This window comes from Malurus melanocephalus, unplaced genomic scaffold (assembly GCF_030028575.1).
Source record: "Malurus melanocephalus ecotype Western Australia unplaced genomic scaffold, MMel_1.1 scaffold_342, whole genome shotgun sequence".
Classification (NCBI taxonomy): domain Eukaryota; kingdom Metazoa; phylum Chordata; class Aves; order Passeriformes; family Maluridae; genus Malurus; species Malurus melanocephalus.
The window spans coordinates 449192-468997 of NW_026623574.1; the positions used below are offsets into that span (position 1 = coordinate 449192).

Consider the following 19806-nt stretch of genomic DNA (forward strand, 5'->3'; position numbering starts at 1 on the left):
AATCTCATCATCTCTGTTTCTCTGCTCCCCAGACTGTTCTRTTTATTGTGAACAACAGAATTTTCTAATTAATATTTCTAAAAAGAAATGATTGCTTTACAATGGAACAAGTGATTCACTTTATTTATCTCAGCTTKCACTGATTGATTCATAGAAATGTCTTTTGAGCAGCCATGTTTTTCTGCAACATTTATAGAAACATCTACAGCAGTCGCAGAGCTCTTGCAATCATAAAGTCTCAGAGCACTCCCAAATACAGAACACAATACTAATGAAGATATCCAATTGGCTTTAATTTAATGACTTCAATTTTGTGYTCATAATCTCAGAAATGGAAATGTCAAACTTTATTTTCAAAAATAAATTTATTGTTCTTACCTAGAAAAATAAAAATGCATTAGGAGTACATCCTTTTGTTTGTAAAGTCATCTGTTCAGAGGTTAGACAATCCCAGATGAAAGCTTGCTGTGCAGCTGCAAAAGTCTTTATTTTTACCTAATGGCTATCTCATATATGGTAATTAAAGGCCTGCAACAGCAGCTGGAACACAGGAGTCTCTGGTTCTATTAATTTTTAATCACTGTACTGCAGAAACATAAACTTGTGTTAAATCTTGTACGGGAAAAGCTTCGTCACGGGGTTTCAAAAGTGCTCCCGCGTCAGAGCTGCAAGCGCTTCTGGTGGCGATGGCATCACCCGCCTTTGGTGGCACATCACTCACAGGTCATCACTCACCAAACAAACCATCTGGCAGCAAAACCAGCCTGAGGAAAAACCTGCCATCTCTTCCCCTTGGCTGCCTGCTCCTGCTCCTGGGCTTTGCCAGCACGGAGATTTGCAGGGCTCTTGCAAAGCAGATGACCAAAGTGCTTCAGTCGACAAAGCAGCTTTTCAGTCTCGATGGCTCAACTGAGGGACAGCGAGCACAGCGTTGGTGCAGAGCAGAAAGGGAACATTTTCAGCTGATTTTCTACCAAAGTGTGATGTCGAGCCTTACCCACAAGCAGAGGGGAATTTTAACACAGGACTTGTACATCAGAGAGGAGTGCTCTAACCAAAGAACATCAGATGTGAGTCCCTTGAATTCTTGTRTTGGAAAAGAGAAGAGTGACCTTTACTTCCTTTAGAAAAGAAAAAGGCTTGGCACCTTGCCTTCTGGTTAGGAATTCGAACACTGAATCTGAAACAGAAAAATCTCCCAAAAAGCGGCAGTAAGGGAGCTTTTAAAGCTTATCCCTGGATCTCTTATCCTCTTTTTTCKTTCCACTCATTTAGCTGAGCGCTGCAAGTTTTCTCTCAGAAGTTGTGATCGATCTACTTATATGTACATCAGTCACTGCTGTTACTAGGAAACCATTGGGTTTTTCCTCTGAAGAATTGTTATAAATAAGCACCATGCCATGAAATAAGATCCTTGTGTATACTGCCTCTGCTTCCAACGTAATTAAGATCAGGAAAAATCTAATTTTAGTGTAATTTGCTGGGTTACATTAAATTTTCTTGATGGATCATTCATACCTAATTGCTTTGGACTACAGCTTCATTGCATTCTGTAATCCTGAGAGTAAATTTGAATAAAGGATGAAGCAGGCTGAATAATACTCTGCGTTTCCAAGGTCCTGTCACAGAATAGAAAAAAAAACCAATTTTTCCTATGTAAGCCATGAGAAAAAAATCTCCCCCAGCTCTGTTGGTGTCTTCAGGTCATGAAATCTGTGTGATTCAAATTCATCCTGTGCTGACTTCAGAAGAATTATAGGGAAGAGTTAGTTTTGTGCTCTTAAAAGCAGCAGTGGTCTCAAAGGGCTGCAAAATTCGCAAACATTCTTCTTCTCTCTTAACCTTTTAAGGCCCAAATATGACTGAAACATATGATGGAAATTTAGAAAGCTGTGGAACTGTAATCCTTTGATGCAAAAACTTTACCCATATCTTTAATTTCAAAATCCTTACTGCTGATATAAAGTGTAACTTTGGAGACACTGCAGTATTTGGGACTCCATAGACTGATAAGCTATATGAATATTAAAATAATATTTAAGAATGCAAATAAAATTGTCTATTATAATTTAGAATTTCCAGACCTGCTAGTCTGAATTTTAGTAAAAAGCTGAAAAATACACCAATTTTTTTAATTCACTACTTAGAAGTCTTAAGTCAACTTGGAACCATTTGAATGCTTTATTACTTTGCCACCATCATTTTTTTATTTTGTTTATTGAAGTATATTAACATAGTAAATTGCTTTTTTTAAAAATCTAAGTTGAAAGTAAACATATTGCCTAGATCCATTTTTTCCAAACTCACAAATTTTCTATTATCCATTGCTTCCTCATTTCATTTGCACCAATGTCCTCTAATCTTTTTGTTATTATTTTCATGGACTGATGTCATCCTGTTCAGCTTGAGCCTCTGTCAGGTTTCTTAGGCCTCTTGGCTCTGTTTATTGTGCCTTAGCCTTTTGGGTCTGTCTGTCTCTCTTCTCTTTCACTTCATATCCCAGCAGTCAGGAAACAAGAAGTTGMTTATCCTCCTTAACCCCTTTGGTTRCAGAATGRCAAAAATCMGCTCTGTCRTGAGATTTTGCATCTACAAATTTTCTTTTRGCATCTACAGATTTTCTTTTAGAGAACAGCAATGGATGCAAYGGCTTTTGAGGCATATATATATAGGAAACCATATATATAGGGTTTTTAAGCCTTTTTAATCCTAATAGTTTCAAATTCATCTTCCACATCCTAAGACACTGCCTGAATTCCTTGGRCAGCAATTAGTGCCTAGAAATTGGAGCATTAGGGGCACTCTTCATCACTGTATCAAAGCTGCATTATTCTACAAAAATGGACTCAAAATTAATTATGCAACATACAGCACMTGGCATAAATAGGCCCAAGTTTAGGGAACTCCCTGTCTGCTAAGTGTTTTTAGTCCTGCTTATTGTCACAGGGATTGTTTTAYACTCTTTGGATAAAATATGTGAAGAGAAGGAAGGAAAATTATACYTTGACATATTTTATTTATCTTTATTTGTAAGAAAGAGACAAATTTTACACAGGAAATCACATGTCTGGTTTAGCAGTTCTTTATGGTGCTTAAAATATGTATGATTCTAGCTTCTGGGTAAAAAGAAAGCAAGATCTTATATCTTTTGAAGGAAAAGTACTGACCAGATTTGAAACACAAAACCTAGAATCATTGATCTTCTCATGTTTAGATTTGCAGTGGATTGAAAAAAAAGTGACAGTAAATTGTGATGTTAAACTGTGAATTGTGATCCCAAATAAAAGTAAAAAATGAAGGAATGCCTTTCTTAATACCATGGTTAAAATTTGGTCAAAGCAATAACACCTTTAAGACTATTCACAAACATTATCAACTACTTTAATCAGTACTGGCCACCATATAYTTTAATTCAGTCTGATGCAAAAGCTTCTTGAAACAGAAAGTATTTAAACCTCTCATCTCAGTCCAGTTTTGTTAGCCAATGTCAGTTTAACTATTCATTCACTGAATGAATAGTAAAAATACACATAAAATATTCATCCTACTTGCTTGTGCTGTGGAAATGATTTTATGACCATTAACACTCCACTGGGAACTCAGATTCTGGTTTTATTGTCTCCAGTGTCACTGAGATGTACCTTTTATTCTATTTTTCTTTTAGTTGTTTTTTTTTTTTTTCTCTCTTGGTCCCAGCATCACTCAGACAGATTCATGTTCAGGAGGAATCACGGKTTTTTTTCATGGGAAAGTCATTAAYATGTTATGATCAAACTTTTCCAAATGCAAATTAGAACAAAGTTTTCCCAAATCCAGTGAACATCATCCTTGATTCCAGCACTACTAGGCCAGTCTAGGAAGCTGCTAACTGTTTTGAAACATTTCAGCTTGAGCTAAATTCTTTGGTATTTGAGACTTTATCATTGCAGTTATTCTTTAATATCTCAGTGGTTGACGTAAAAATAAGATTTTGCATTCCTACAGATAATGCATTTATTCAGACATTTTTTAAAACATTATGTAAAACCTTTTTTAAATCCAAGCTTCAATATACGTTTCAAAGAAAAAAAAAGTGTATGTTGCATGAATAGATGCACTTTGGAAGTTTATTTTCAGTTACTAATTAAATCTCAATTTCGAAAGGAAATATGTGGTAGAAAAACTATCAGATTATAGAACTGGGACATCAGGATTACCTGAATTCCATCACTGGCTTTTCACACGTGGTTTCCCGTCTTGCTGGTGGAAGCCATGGTTATATGAGATTCCCAAGCCCATCAAGCATCTGGCATGTCCTCTTCCCAGCCAGTTTTCTGCCACGTGCACCATATCCCACCTCCAGTTCTCTTTGGAATGATGRTGGTGCTGTGTTTACCTGGCAAACTGGCATGCTGTTTGAAGGACAGTAAGTAAATGAAGCAGCATTTGTGGGACCAATCCCTTTGGAACTCTTGGCATTATTTTCACCATGTGGGCAGTGCTTCAGATAAAAAAAAAACAAACAAACAAAAAAAAAACCCAGATGTTATTTTGTTATTTGTCAGTCCTAACTAACATAGCTGAGACACAGTAGAATATATACAGATATGACACTCTGAAATTTAAAAAAAAAAAAAGTATTGTGATCCTAAATTTTGCCTGAGTTGTGTCTGGGACCTTTTGCATTTTTGCTGGGGATCTGTCCCCAACTTTGCTGTCAGCCACAGGAAATACCCTTTTCTGCAGCCCCAGAAGGGTGCTGTGAAGCAAGGCTGCTCTCCAGGCTCTTCTGGCACCGTGGTGCAGGATGAAGTTAATCCATTGGAGTCCATGTCTGTAGTGAAAGGCTTCAAAGCCCGGTTACATTTTTATGTCCATGTGTCCCCCCTCCAGGTCACAGCCTCGGCTCAGCGAAGGTGTCCCGGGCACAGACATTCCCCAGCTACCCCTCGGAGCAGGGCGAGGAGCACCAGCAGTCGCTGTCGCTGGCCAGCAGCTACACCTTCAGCTACGGTTCGGGGCTGGTGCAATGACAGCCGGGGCTCCRGCCACATGGACACACGACCTGGAGCCTCCCCCGGGGCCAGGGAGACCCGCTGGCCCCCCTGAACCCCCATTTGCCGTGAAAACTGACGCCTACCAGCTCCAGCACCGCCGACGCGGGAGCCCGGAGAGGCGGCTTCCCCGAAGCAGAGGCTAAGTCTTTATTTATTTATTTTGCCGTTCCTTTTGTCGATATGTTCGGAAAAGAGGGGGCTGGGGGGTTGGGGGGAGGGAGGAAAGGGGACGCGTTCGTGTTGTAAGAAAGTGGTGGAAACAAATGAAACTGTGTTGGTTGGTGTGAAGGTTTCTGCATGACCGGAGAAGGTCCCTTCTGGGGCTCCATCGTGGTGGCGCATTTGACACTGGGGTTCCTTCCCAGCCCCGCCAGCAGGCCAGCCTGTCTGCACCCTCAACCTTTGCAGGTCTTGCCATGGCCTGATAATTCCCACTGGAGTCRCTGAAATGTCACCAACTCGAGAGGCAGCGTCAGCGCTGTGGGGGTCGCCTTCAGATCCGAGCGAGTCCCACCACTGCCCTAGAGGCTGGCTGGGTGTTTTTTGAGCCAGACACCAACATATGTTGGAGCAGCAGGCTGGTATGTTTTGTYAGGAGTAGGGTTTGATGCATTTAGATAAGGTTATTGCCTGGTCCGGCTCTAATCTTAAATTCCCGGGGCTCAAATTCATCCCTTACACGTGCAATTCTCATGGCGCCCTAAAAGCTGTGAACATCCCTGTCAGCAGCACAGTCTTGTCCTCAGAATTGCTGCAAATTATTCTTGTTCGCAAATTATTTAGGTAACCGTGCCYGCAAGCCTGACTTTAAAAAACAGGAAACCTGCTCTTCAGACAAATAAAAGCGGGCCACTTGCCCAGCTGGYGACCRCCYGTGCCACAGCTGGGCCAGATGTGGTAGAGCTGAGCTCTGGTCTTGTCTTTCTGGTCGGCGTTACTTTGATTTTCTGTGTTTCCTTCTCAGATTTCTGTTCGAGATGCACATTGTATCTTGTATGATCATGTGTCAAGCATCTGTTTAATTTCAAGAGGAGGATGAGTCCCTCTCAATGGAAATTTTCTGTCTTTGGAAGACGTCTTTAAGAAACRAACTGTAGTAGCTGTGTTTGTAACCAGTAATGAGGGAATAAGTTGGAAGGCATACCTGTAGGTGGGGAATGAGTTTTATCTATCCTGAACATTTAGATTTTTGTAACTGTTATCAAATATTTATGTACTCCTYGTGATGCCCTGAAATATTTGAAATTGTGAGGAGAAAAATCTGCCCTCTTGTATGATCTGAGCAGCCTTGTGTTCTGTTCCCAGTGTGAAATTATGGCCATGATTACCAGAGGGGTTCATCTCATTGGTTGTTTCTCAGGACAGGTTGAAGAAATGTATTTAAAGAGGAGATACATAGACTCTTTTCCAATGAAACAATCGGTTTTATGTACTATAATTTAACTGAAAAAGTGCTGTTGGGTTGTTTTATAYATGCACATTATATATATATGTATTAAAAGGTATGAAAGAAACTTCTGCTTTTGATTAAACATTTAATGATACAGTATGTTCAGCTATCCTCCAACCATTTTCCAGGCTAAGAGACCTTGCAGACTTACAGCTTTCTACACCTCAGTGAACAGCTGCTGAATAAAAGAGCTTTGGGATCCACTTGAATGAAACACTTCTACCCCACCMCAATCACCTTTATTTATTTTTCCTCTTTTTCCTGGTCTTGTTCACTACCTCTCTCCCTCCTCACAGTGCTGCCATACTCTGGAATAGAAGGGCTCCCTACAGAGAGTATTTKGATGAGCTAAAATGAAAAACTGCTCTCCTATGCTGTCAGGGCGCTGCACCTACAGTGCTCTCAGAGCTGTACCCATCAAGGACACTTCATTCACACTTTCATTTAAGAAAAAGATTCAGATGACATATTGCTTATGGAAAATTTCCAGTTTTCAAACATTAAATGCAAAATGTGATAGAAGAGGATAGATATTCTGCTGGTGCAATTCTGTTATTCAGTGCAGCTTTGCCAAATATTGGCCTTTTGGGGAACTGGTCAGTTATTTTTATTCCTTTGCAACTGGGTTTCTTTCCCTTSCCCTAAAATCATGTATATTTTCTTTGAAACTTTTTAGATTAAATTTTCAATATGTTCTACAGGTTTCAATGCTGTATCCAAGTAGTTTTTTTTTCCTCTGTGACTTGAATACTAGTCATTTAATAATTGTGTATTCTACATAGTCCAAAAGTGGGGAAAAGACAAAACTGGACAATATCAGAACTGCTTTATAGTTCYAGTGTCCATATATTCTGAGAAGCTATCTAAATCCTCAACCTAAGGCTTCAACTGCATTTTGATAAAAAGCATGAGGTCTATATAATGCTCTCTTGTCATTTCCTGGGGAACAGTTGCTGTCTGTGGCTTTGTCTTCCTATGCAGTACCTGARTATTGTGAAATTAATGAAAACGTAATGCTATTTTCAAACACACGAGAAAAGGGAGGGAAGGGGCAGTATAGCAGTTTTGGCAATATATATGGCCAAATATAGCAGTTTTACTAAATATTTTGCTTTCATTGCATAATGSAACCATTCTCTCAGCTTATATATTTAAAAAATGCTTGTGGGGTCTCATGCAATACACAGAAAATTGAGCAAAGCTGCACAACACAACCAATCTAAAGCAATCTGACCTGTTGGGAACCTATTTCTTGTAGAGACTGAATGCAAGCACACTGGAAGTTGAAAATGAGGATGCAACTTCACAATGTACTGTAACACAGTCTGTGAAAACTGGGAACCTGAACCACAAATGTGTCCAGGAGCCAGTGGATGCTGCCATTAGTGCCACTCRAGAACAGCAGATGACATCACTGTAACATTGGTTTACCCACATAGCTTCCACAAATGCTCCTCAGAAWAGCTCCACCAGAACCAGGCAGACACCATGGCAACCATTTGCCAGAAAATTCATGTTTTCATGGAATTGCTTTAATTCCTGGCACGTGCCTGTTGATAACCTAAATGATGCCCCACTGAGACTACTTTGTACAGCTCCTGGTGCTTCCACCTGAAGGAAAACTCCCTTGTGGAGCACCTGGTAGAGCTGCCTGCCTAGAGACTGCACGGCCTTTAAACAGACCCAGGGACCCCATGGGACCCTGTTCCAGTCTCGGCTTTCTTCATGTGCAAGGCACACGGATAAAACGTCTGCTCCTGACCCAAGAGTTGCTCTCTGTTTTCAGCTAATGAGCTGTGGGGAAATGGAGGGCAACAAAATGTCTTCAGTGATTCCCAGGTGCAGCTGGTGCAAATGGAACTTAGCATTAGTACGTTATAACATAGGAGAAATAAAATTAAGCAATCCCTTTCATTTCTGGCTCTGAGGATGTGTTATGAATATATAACTGTAACCATGATTTACATTTTTTTTAAATCCCCTTGCTAATATATTCACCCCTATGAACAAATAACACACAGCATTACTAAATATAGTTACTAATATATCTTAACTGTGAATATTATAGATTGATGCATGCTGGTACTTTTGATTTTGAAGTCACTTGGTGCAGAAAAGGTGAAATTGAAAGAGACTGCTRATAAATCTTCAAATGGTGCTAAGGAACTTGAATATTCCCATTTTTTAAACAGCTACATGTTACTATTTGTAGTTTAAATATGTATACTTTGTCAGTATACTCGGTTGAAACAATTTCATCTGCCTGTGTAAAGGAAAAGGAAAGGAGAATCTCTTGTAGCAGGGAGTTTGCTGTTTTACTGAGTATTTAGGCATTTATTTTTGTGTCAGGCATGTGATCACATGTATCAAGTTCTGTCCTTGGAAGGTTTGCTGGGTTTGTTTTCTTCTCTTCTTGTTCCACAAAAGCTGCAAGGAAAGCTTGAAAATACATTGACAAACCAAAGAAGTTTGTTGAGACATTTACAATAGCTGGCCTCTTTTGTTTTGTCAAAAGTCTACCATGACATTTTGGGAAAACAATTCATTTCACAACACACTTATAGAAATCCTGTTGGGAAGCAGAAAACTCTAATCAAGTTTTGTTCTAATCTAATAAGACTTTGCTGGAAGAGGGGTTGAAATTGAGTATCTGAGGGCAAAAGTGTTTTAAAGTGCTCTCTATAGCAATAATTTAAGTACAAAATACAGCCTTCAGGCACCCATTTATTTGGAAGTTGACAAGTTCAGACAGTCCGTGAAGACCCTTACCTGCTTACAGCAAAAAGAGAAAAAGATCAATCATCAATCATATCTGTGTATTGCATTTATCAAAAAAGGAATTAACTTCATGCTTGTTCAGCTTTCCAGCCTAACAGGCAATGCTACAAGGAGTGGGTTTTTTTTTTGAGATGTTTGATCTCTAGGAACTGACAAAGGCCACCAGCCTGTAGCACACAATCCTCCACTCAGCTCACCAGCCACATGTGCCAGATTTCAGCTGCTAACCTAGAAACTGCAGCATGGTTTTCTATTAACAAATATAATTGTCTTGAATGGCTGTGCATTTTAGCATGAAACATGGAATTATTTACAAAATACTAAAAAGRAAGGAGCAATGAGTTCCAATTAATCTTTAGTGTTTAATACCAATGTATTTTGGCTCCTTTTTATACCTGCTGCAAAGGAGTAAGTGTGGCTTTTATCCATACACAGAATAGATGAACAGTGGAAAAAGTGTAAAAAGCTGCTCTTTGATTACCAGAATAGATCCAACAGCCCTATGGAAAAATTCATTTTTCCATACATCATCCAAATATTTGTTATAYTTTCCAAACACACTTATTACACAACGGGATATATCAGTATTTTACATTTTTCACCAAGACAGCTGGTGAGAATGCCATGTTTTGTAAGTAGAAGATAATGAGTACAACACCACTGTAGTGGCATAACTTTAAAATCAAAGGGTTGGATATTTGAATTCTGCAGTTATAAAGTCTTGCACTCCATGAGGAGTGCTGTGGTTGCTCTTGATATTATAAATAAATGCTCTTCACCTTTTATTTTACATAAAAAGGTGAGGTATATTGGAAAGTAGGGTAGGCTTATGGTGGAACAAAAGTAATCTCGAAGAGTATTGACTCCTTTTTTGTAATAAGAAGTTTGTCTCCCTGTCCAGGTCCTTTCAAGACAGTAAAAGGTGAAGGTGCTGTGCATTCAGCAATTATTTAAATTGCATTATGCTTAGAAACCTAAACTTAGAATCTGCTGGTGAACTGATGCTATTGAAGAAAATGGAAGTTTCACTTTGCAAAGACCTTTACATGCATATGCAGCTCGACAGATTTTTACAGACACGATAAAAACAGATATGAAAGTAACTGAGGTTTGAGAATTATTAAATATAATTAAAGCATTTTAAAAGTCCATATTGTTATGAATATTGCAAGCTGTAATGGAGACAATATTTCCTTTTTAACTGAATCAAAGCTCAAAAAGTAATGGGCTCTTTAATAAGAAGAAGTTAATCTTTTTAAATGTCACATTTAAAGTCCCTAAGAATTAAGTTCATTGGGGTTTTTTGTTGCTTTGATACACAAATCCTCATGAGGTCCAACAGATTTACTATGTTCACTTACAATCCTGGGATTGTCAAGTGCATTAATGTATTTTACAGCAGACTTTTTTTCCTGTGAGAATATTTGACATGAATGAAGTTAATTTTTAATTAGGCTACACATTGTTTTCAGGCTTTTATTTTTAAATTGTATGATAGCAAGACAGAGTGGGCATAAAAAAACAGCACAAAATTAATTGGCTGTTTTGGCAATTCCATACCAATAACCAAAACAAGGTTTTCAGTTAAAGACTTAGTCTCATCACTGCTTCTATACTTAAAACAGAATGAATTATGTGAAATAAAATTATCCTTGTGGATGTTAGTTGTYGCATTTCCTGAGTTTCCATAGATGACAGGCTGTGACAGGAGATAGCCAGAACTACTTTTTGGAAATTGTTCTCATGTGAGACAGTTACAAGGGGAAACCGAAAACACAGGACAAAAAAACTGTTATGAATTCTTACCAAAGAATGATACACTAACCTTTTWTTTCTCTTTACGTCTTTGAAAAGCATCATTATAGAAATTTATGAAAGGAAGTGAAAAATATGGTAAGAAATCAACAAAAATAAAACCATATTCTGTTACCTTTAAAAAGATTAGGAGAAATTAGYAAACATTTAAGCACGCAGCAGTGGCCGTGATGAGCGCAAAAAGTTTCCCACAGCATTCAACTTCTTCTCCCTCTTTATCAGGAGCTGGGAACAATGTTCTGTGTTCAGCCTAATTGTGACCTCTAAGCTACTCTGTACCAATGGGCTGAGGAATGCTGGGCTCATTTTCCCTATCCTGGCTGGAAGAACCAAGTCCCAGTGTGTCTAACATGCGTTATGCAGCATAGAAAAAACAGTATTTTGCACAATGAACCACMATTGTTATCACACAACTTGGTGGAACTTGCTGCAGCCAGATGTTGCCAAAAGTATGATTTAGAGTATTTCACAGCGCATCGAATTCTGGCTKGTGAAAGCAATATCTTCCTTTATGATCCATGAAAATACATACATAGGTGCTCAACATTTATTCTTCTAATTACAAAATCATCTAACAGAATTCTGTGGGAAAKTTCCTCCCATTCTACCATTTATGGATAAATTGTAAACACTCCATAGAAAATAACAAATGTCTGCCGATGTTTTTTACAGAGGAAAAGAAAAAGGGTAATAAAAGAGATTAATTTTAATACATGTAAATATTTCTCACATGCCTTCCTCTCATTAAATACACATGTAGACATCAGCACAAACAGGTGAAGGTATTGAAGAAAAAAAAAGATACTATTGTTTGGCTATATCTTAGTATGATAAGCTGTTGATCATTTAAATAATTTTATAAAATKTACTGGTTAATGCTACAAATTAATTATTTAGTGCAACAATCTAATTGAATAAACAGTTAAGAGAGGTGTTAAATATCCTTTAGGACCGTTGAAATGCTTTTTTGCTAAAACTACAAAATTCTGKTTTTAAGTATAAGGTTAGAAGAAATATTGCAGCCATGGCTAGTAATTCATATTAATTATTTTATCTAACTATACAGGCTAACAATGTGGATAGCGTGGAATTAARCTTTTGAAACTTGTGTTAGACAGCTTTGTAYATTTCCTTTGGTATTTCTAGCTCGAACATTATGTCCTAAGTTATATGTAAGGATATATAACTGCAAGACTGTAGCACAGATAGTAAGGTAAATCTGCAGCTTTATAAATCACGCCTATTCAGGGCCAAGAAATGAATCAGAGCAGTGGCACTATAGTCCTGTAGCACGGTGGCAGTCTGCCCCAGCAGTCTCTGAGCTCCCTCAGCTGAGGCTATTTCAGTGTTCCCGAGGCTCCCCTGCTTCAAAGGAAGTGTTGGCAAACTCATCACTTGTTTATCCCACGGTTATCCCGGTGCTCAGCCTSTTCTCATAACTCTCAGTGAATTGTGCTATTAGAAAACAGCAAAATAATAAAGGACAAAAGCAGAGACAAGGACCCTCTTCGGGGAGGAGGGGTCTTTATCAAGCCCTGAAGACTCTTCTTCATCCTTGAAGCTGGAATTGTGTCTGCAGRAGCCCAACTTCAGAGGGCAGGGGAGAGGGATTGCTTGCTTGTGTGATGCAGGCTGGGAGAGAGCTGGGAAGGGTCTCCCAATCCTGGGTGATTTGGCAGGTGTGGTGCTGGATGAACCAGCATTTCCCGTGGCYGTGGAAAGCCTGCTCCAGTGCAGTGTTTTGAAGGCTGCTGTGGGTCTGTGGCCCCGGTTTGGGACCTTTTGCAYGAAAAATCAAAGCAGGGATCACCCTGAGCCCACCCATTCCCTGACACCACAACCCAGCAAGGCACAGCTGCGAGGGCWCATCTTGTGCTCCAGCCCAAAACGGTTCCCCAGGAATGTGTGAGTTTTGGAAATGTCTTTTATGGTGCCTTGTTTACACCTTAAACAATACAGTCTGAGAACTTGGCGGGGACATCTTCTGTTCCTGGGGTCTGCAGCCTAAAAGAACATTTTAGCACCTATCTTGCAGACAGACAGGGCTGGCTTTGGAAATAACCYTTAGTGTCAGACTTACAAAGCTGTTTAGAGGATTAACTCCTATTGAGCATCTCAGCTTTGAAGGAAATTGCACTAGGGAGTACTCACTGAGGCAGAGTTTCATCCRCTGTAAATAAATACCATTGATTTGGACTTTCACAGAGCTCCGTAACAGAGTAGATTTAAAGGAGCATGATGCACATAAGATTTAAAAATAAATTTTACAATTCGGAGTCCTGGTGCCCTGACATCTTTATGATTACAAAAATAATAAACATCATTCTTAAAAAAAGAACCCACAAAAAAAAAAAACAAAAAAAAACCAAAACCAAACAAAAAGCCAGCCCTAGAAATTAATCTCGTAGTGAGGTCAATCCTCTGACCAATCCTTTGAATCTGAAATCTTTCCTTTTTCTGAAGTAAGGTTTCTTCTTTGGATCTTTAGGAGCAAACTAACAAATGCAGGTAGCAGCTATACTTMGACTGCTCTGCCTGCCCTGTTGCCTTCTCCCCTCCTCCTGTCCCYTCATCCTGGGATAAAGCCTGGAGAGCAGGCAAGTGTTTAAGCTGCACATTATAACTAGGACAAGCTGTTTCTGAGCATTGTGGAAAACATWTCGGAGCCTAACAGAGAAGGTGGCTGGGAATTTAGGTCAGGTGGAGGTCAGAAAGAGGGTTAATTGCTGAACTACCCTGCCAAATGCGGGGGTGTGGAGGAGCTTCTTGTGTTCCTTGGTGGGTCCAGCCCTTAAAACAGCCTGTTTGCTCACAGAAATATTGTTTTACCCCAAGATGCACAGCCAGGGGAGAGCCGAGGACTGGCAGAAGGTGCAGTATCATGAACACATTACAGAGAGAGAAGTTCTCTAAGGTAAAGGAATGTATCTGAAATTAATAAAGAAAATAACAGGTTCTAACTTTCACTTTATTTCACAGACTGTGTTGCTTTTTCATCCTGTTGATCCAAACTCTGGTGATTGCCTTTCCTACATTCAGAAGTCTTTTTCAAGGAGATGTGAGTTTACACCCTTTAAAGGCTTAGTTGTACCATTAATCATTGAACATTCCTTTGAACACTGAATTTAAACGTTTCCCTTTTTGACCCTACAAAAAAAAATTATTTTATTATTGTGGAGGTTTTGCTTTTCTTTAATCTCATATATTCATTTTCAAATCACACAGATGGTAGTCACCCTAGAATGCCCTTCAAGGTATTTTAACTCAGCTTTTTAATGACAACACATTTTATTATATTTATTTCCTTTCAGCAAAGTTTCTAAGACCTTAAAAAACCCACACAATTATTTTACAGTTTGGAGAGTATTCTGAGCTGGTTGCTATCCGTGGTTATGTCACCTTGCTTTGTTGATTCTTTTTTTCCTCACTCTTAACTGTTTGAGTGAGTGGTACAGCATGCAATAGCACAGTAACTGTTCAACATAAAATTTCCAAATAACAGCTGATGGAGTTTGTTGAAAAGAAATGAAAAAAWTTCCAAAAGGAGAGGACAAATCTATGGGAAATATTGAAATAAAGTAGCAATAAACAATGGTTTGTTTACACTGGAAAGTCTATTTACATAACAAGCAGCAAACAAACTCTTACTGGGTCCCATCCTGCCAGACTCATAAAATATTTAAAGAGTTCTAATACTGCTTTTCAAATTGAGCTTTTGTAAGTTTCTCTTGTGGAAAGCTTTCTAGTTTTTAAACCAATGAGAATGTTGATAAATTTGGGGTTGCTTTTTTTTTTTGGTTTTAATTTGTATCAGTCACTTGTTCAGCTGCTGTTCACTGATATTACTATGGTACAAAAATAAAGCTGTTTTGGGGTTGTTTTTGAAAAAAAAAAGGATCAACATACTGTTCTTAATATGCTATGTGTGATGTGATTTTCCCTGTGGATTATCCTGGTAGAACTAATATGTTTACGGAATTTGAATTAAAACAGATTAAATACCTGCAAAGATGTGCACTAGAGATTTTGTTTTCTTCTTCAAATCTCAAAAATAAGCCACTGTTTCAAAAAGACAAGCTGAAAGTATCAAGAGAGACAAGAAATAAGGGCAGAACCACAAATGATCAGAACAATCTGGTATTCCAGATATTTAACCTCAACCTCTCCCCTTTCTTTACCCTCAGTAAAGCAGGGATGTATTTTGACTGTCTCTACAAACAGTGAAACAATGCCATCTTCTCAGCTTATGGATGTTTGTGTATCAGGATTCCAGTCGAGAATTTCTATGTAATCAAATCCATTACATTATCATTTTAGCATTTTACTATYGGAGGATCATAAGAAATGACCCAATGCTACCAAGGTTTCATTTGTAAGGCTGTGCACAACTTAGAATTATCTGATATGACATTTGATAACTCAGGAAATAAACCAACTTGTTAGTAGTACAGTTCTGTGTATCCTCATCAATTTCACATTCAAGCATTTGTATATCTGAAAACCTTCAGCAAATGAAATTTAAAAAAAAAAAAAGACAAACAAGAACCAAACATCCCTTGCAATGTGTCCTTGTTCAAGAGTACAGAAAACCAAAACAAGATGTTTTTAATGGTATATGACATTGTAAACAATTTAAGTCTTCAGCATATGTTTAAAGGACACTTTAGGATTTTAGATTTTTAGCTGAAGTGTAGGATAACCACGTGATGCTATTATTGCTCAAATAGTGAMGAGAAGCCTTGTGTCTGTGTTATTCCCAGAAGAACCTAGGCTCTTATTTTCCTGTGCACGTGAAGAAAGCTTTCCACTGGAGAAGGCTGCACAAAATGTGCTTTTCACTGTCAGGCTGTGATGCTCCTCCTGGCCAGCCAAGCAGAACCAGTACCTGATTTGCAGGCAGACATGATGCCTCCACCACTAACCCCTTTCAAAAAAAAAAAAAAAAAAAAAAAAAAAAAACCAAACAAAAACCCCAAACACCATATCCAGCAACATTTTTACATATGCTTCAAGAGGAAAGTGGAACCAGGCATAGGTGGGCCAGGCACACAGTTTGCAGTATGCAGATGTAGATGATTATCAGCTGTCATGGTAACACCTTCATTTACTGGGATTCTGTCCTCAGCAATTCAGCAGATTTGTAAAAGGCCAAAAGATGCATAGATCCTAATTCTCAGGTCTGCCTTCTAGTTCTGTTTGTTTAAAGATATTTTTTTTGTCTGTTTGTTCAATTTCTGTGTGATTTCTTCTGTAGGTTTCAGCAGACTATATACATATGCACACATACAATTACATATGTATGTGTATTGTTTTGTAAATGTTCTCAGTCATGCTCTCTTCTGCTTTGCATCATTTATTCATATACCTTCCAKGTTCTCATTTATTTTTTGCGCAATTAAACCTTATAATAAATTATTAAATATAACCTGACAGTGACAGAGTCTTCATGTTTTGTTTTCTTCTGGTTGTGGGGGGAGTGGAGGGGGTGAAGGAGTGGGGAGGAAAGCAGGGGCTACACTTCTACTCCATCCCCAAATAGAAAACACTGAAATTACCGTGGTGAGTGGCAAGAACCCTGTAAAACCACAAAGCTGTCAGATATCAAGCTKCTGTTCATACTTTTAAATCTAGGTTCAAGGAGCCCTGATATATTTGCTTTTGTCAGCTGAATAGTACTGTTTGCCTGGCAGCAAAATAACACCTCCTGTGTGGAAAACCATGGGTATTTATTATTCTATAGAGTTCTCAATTTGAGATGCAAAAACCAGGGATGCAGACAACATCAAACACATTTTCTTTCTCACCCTGTCACATAAGCTTCTCACAGACATAGATTTCTCTGACCAAATTAACTTTATGTAAACATATGCAGCTCCATTCTGCACATCAGAGCTGTTCCAAAATTGTTACTTAAGAGTCCACCTACTAGGTGAAAGTGTTTCTTTTGCAGAAGGACAAATAGTCTCTAATCCTGTKCATGAATCAAGGGGTGGGTGAACTTTGCAGGCTGCAATCCAGCACCAACACAGCCAGGGTCGCATGGCTGTTGTGTTGCCCTGAACAGCCAGTTTTTAATAATGACACAGACACAGTTAAGGGGATAAAAAGGGTATTTGGGATCCCAGGTGCACAACTTGATGGCAGAATGCACCTGTGTATAGCATGGATACAAGTTTTATAGGTTTCAGGAATTAGCATATCTATCTAGGATTCTCCAATAAGAAACTTAACAAATGCAGTAATGTCCCTCTATTCTAATGAATTCCCCCCAGATGAGGCCAGAGCCCAGTTTTCACAAAATGTTCCAGAGAGAAGGCTTTACCCAAGGCTGGAGCCTCGGGTTTAAGATAGCACAGGGCACACTGACTCCTTCCTCAGGATGTTTGGTCTCTCTGCCCAGCAGAATTCTTAAAACTAAGCTGGACTATCAGGTTCCAGGAATCACAAGCATGTGAGCTGAGGGGTACAGGTACAGGAAGATGCATAGAGGGTACAGCAACTGTAAAAAGGAAAAGCAAAACTCATCAGGCATCAGTCATGCTAAAGCAGCCCAGGTGCTGCCCAGCACAGCCAGTTTGACCTTCCACGTCTTGCCAGCACAGAGAAAATAAAGTCTGTGCTGCAAATGAAAGGCCTGTGCTCTGGGTACTTCATTCTTAAGAAAGAACCTAATGGTCTTTTCTTATGTTTGTGTGAGACGTTTTTGCAGTTGACGTAAATCTCCTCTGTCTGCTGGAGCGATGATTCTTCTCCTTTCTCTGCTGTGTATGCCATGAAAATTGGATCTTCCATAACTGTTAGCAGGAGGCTAGAAGAACATTAAAAGGAAGAAAAAAGAAAAAAGTTTAAGGACTTTTATCAAAACAGCTACCTCTTTGAAAAAGGAGAAAAATGGCAATTTTTCTTCAGATGCTGATTTATTACTGGGAAATTTTTAACCACCAATAAAAATGATTTTTTTTTGTCTTCTTGTTTTCTGTGAATACATTTCAGATTCAAGTCATATGAAAAAAGCAAGTTGCAGTGTGAATATCTGATCCYTGGTAAAGCATCAGTGAAATACCCTCTTTCCTTCACACACACACTTCAGATACTGACACAGTGTCTCCTACTTCAATCCTAAAAAATTAATTATTCTGAARCTATTGACTATGCTAAGAATTACTCATGTCATTTAGACAACTTAATGCTACAGTGCCTGGATGAACTGGTGTGGGAGGAAAGGTGGTTTCTGAAGCAAATGGCTGGTCCCTAGCCCATGGTCACTCTAGGAAGAGTTTCATCCTGCTGCATACAGTGACCCAGCAGTCAAAATGAGAGAAATTGGCTTTATATGGACATATTGGCAGTGGAGCTTGCCACTGGATCACACAGGAGTGAGATCTGAGAGGAGAGAGGTGGTGGGGCAGAGTCTCACATCCACTGTGAAACACACATTTCCCTAAACACATCCCTGATTCAGGGCGTGAAGAGACAAGACAGAAGCAGTGAAATTGGTTCCTGTCTTTCCACCTCTAAACTTCAGGGCTTGAATAGGATTACTAAGGGAGAAAAAAAATACTCAGTGTTCCAAAACATTGATTGTTACAAAAAAAAAAAAAAAAAAAAAAAAAAAAAAAAAAAAGAAATAGCCATCCCAAATAATTACAGTGGAGCTGAACCAGAAAAAAATAGATAAGACAAAGGGTATCATAGAATATAATTTTTTGCCTCAGTTTTACAAGTGATGATTTGAAGAAAAAAAGACATTAGCAAGATACAAATAATAAAAAGGCTATCAAACCAAAAGAGCAAATTTGTTAATAACCTGGCACAGAGTAGAGTCTCTAAATRTAGCTGTAAAGTATTAAAGGATATTCACCAAAAAATAATGAATAACAAAAATCATATTTTAAAATCTTCAATTTTTCCTGTCAATATAGTTTAAGGTTAGACTACAAGATTCAGGGGATATAAAGWGCAGACATAGAAGAGAAAGATCTTAATGAAAATACAGTACAGGCCATGACTAAGCTCCATCTCGACAGGTGACCTTACCCAGGTTTGAGCTGTGTACAAAGCCTTCGATAATGCCTCTGTGATCTTCCTCTCCTTTCTGAAGTCATACATTTAGTCAGAAACACAGTGGGGGAAACTGCACCATACATGATACCACAGACTAAAATATCTAATTCCAGCATGCAAGAGATAATGCTGTTATTGCTTACTTTCCCACTGAAACCAATAAATACAATTAAATAYCAGGTTGACTTGCAAATTGCAACATGCATGAGATTAGCAATGTGTCATAAAAGCCTGAAAATGCCCTTTGAGTTTCAGAGAGAAATACTRATATTGCCCAAAATTCCAGCAGCCTCATATATTGTGATGGGGGAGAAATACATTTTCTGCTCACTATTTCTTTACATTGGAAGCAGAGTGTTTCKGGTTCAGACTGCTAGAGATTTTTGGCAAGGAATACAGCAAAGTTAGATAATGGTTTAAACTATTAGTTTGCATCCAGCTGTAAATTTGTAATGTAAAGTCAGAGGACAAAAAATGCTAGAAGATGTAGAAAACTTCAAGATTTCACCTGTCCTCTGAGTACAAAATAGGAAGAGAAATGCCTAGCTTGATGTTACTCCTGAAAATCACAAATCACAAGTTGTTTCAGCTAATATCACAGTAAGCATTTAGCTGACAAAGGAACTTGAGTAAGCCATTTGTTTTCCCAATGCAAAAAAAAAA

At 38.6% G+C, this 19806-nt stretch overlaps 2 protein-coding genes across 2 annotated transcripts in view; one reads left to right on the plus strand and one right to left on the minus strand.

Annotated features, from left to right (window-relative positions):
* DOK6 (docking protein 6) overlaps window positions 1-5233 on the plus strand; it is a 235673-nt gene extending 230440 nt beyond the window's left edge. The window contains exon 8 of the mRNA XM_057378150.1: window positions 4873-5233. Within this exon, the coding sequence (XP_057234133.1) occupies window positions 4873-5012 (140 nt within the window). The 3' untranslated portion in view covers window positions 5013-5233. The remainder of the gene's footprint in view (window positions 1-4872) is intronic.
* A 12386-nt stretch (window positions 5234-17619) lies between these two features.
* The window catches only part of CD226 (CD226 molecule), a 25300-nt gene continuing 23113 nt past the window's right edge, over window positions 17620-19806 (minus strand). Inside the window, 1 exon segment of the mRNA XM_057378152.1 lies at window positions 17620-17887. Coding sequence (XP_057234135.1) covers window positions 17620-17887 — 268 coding nt within the window.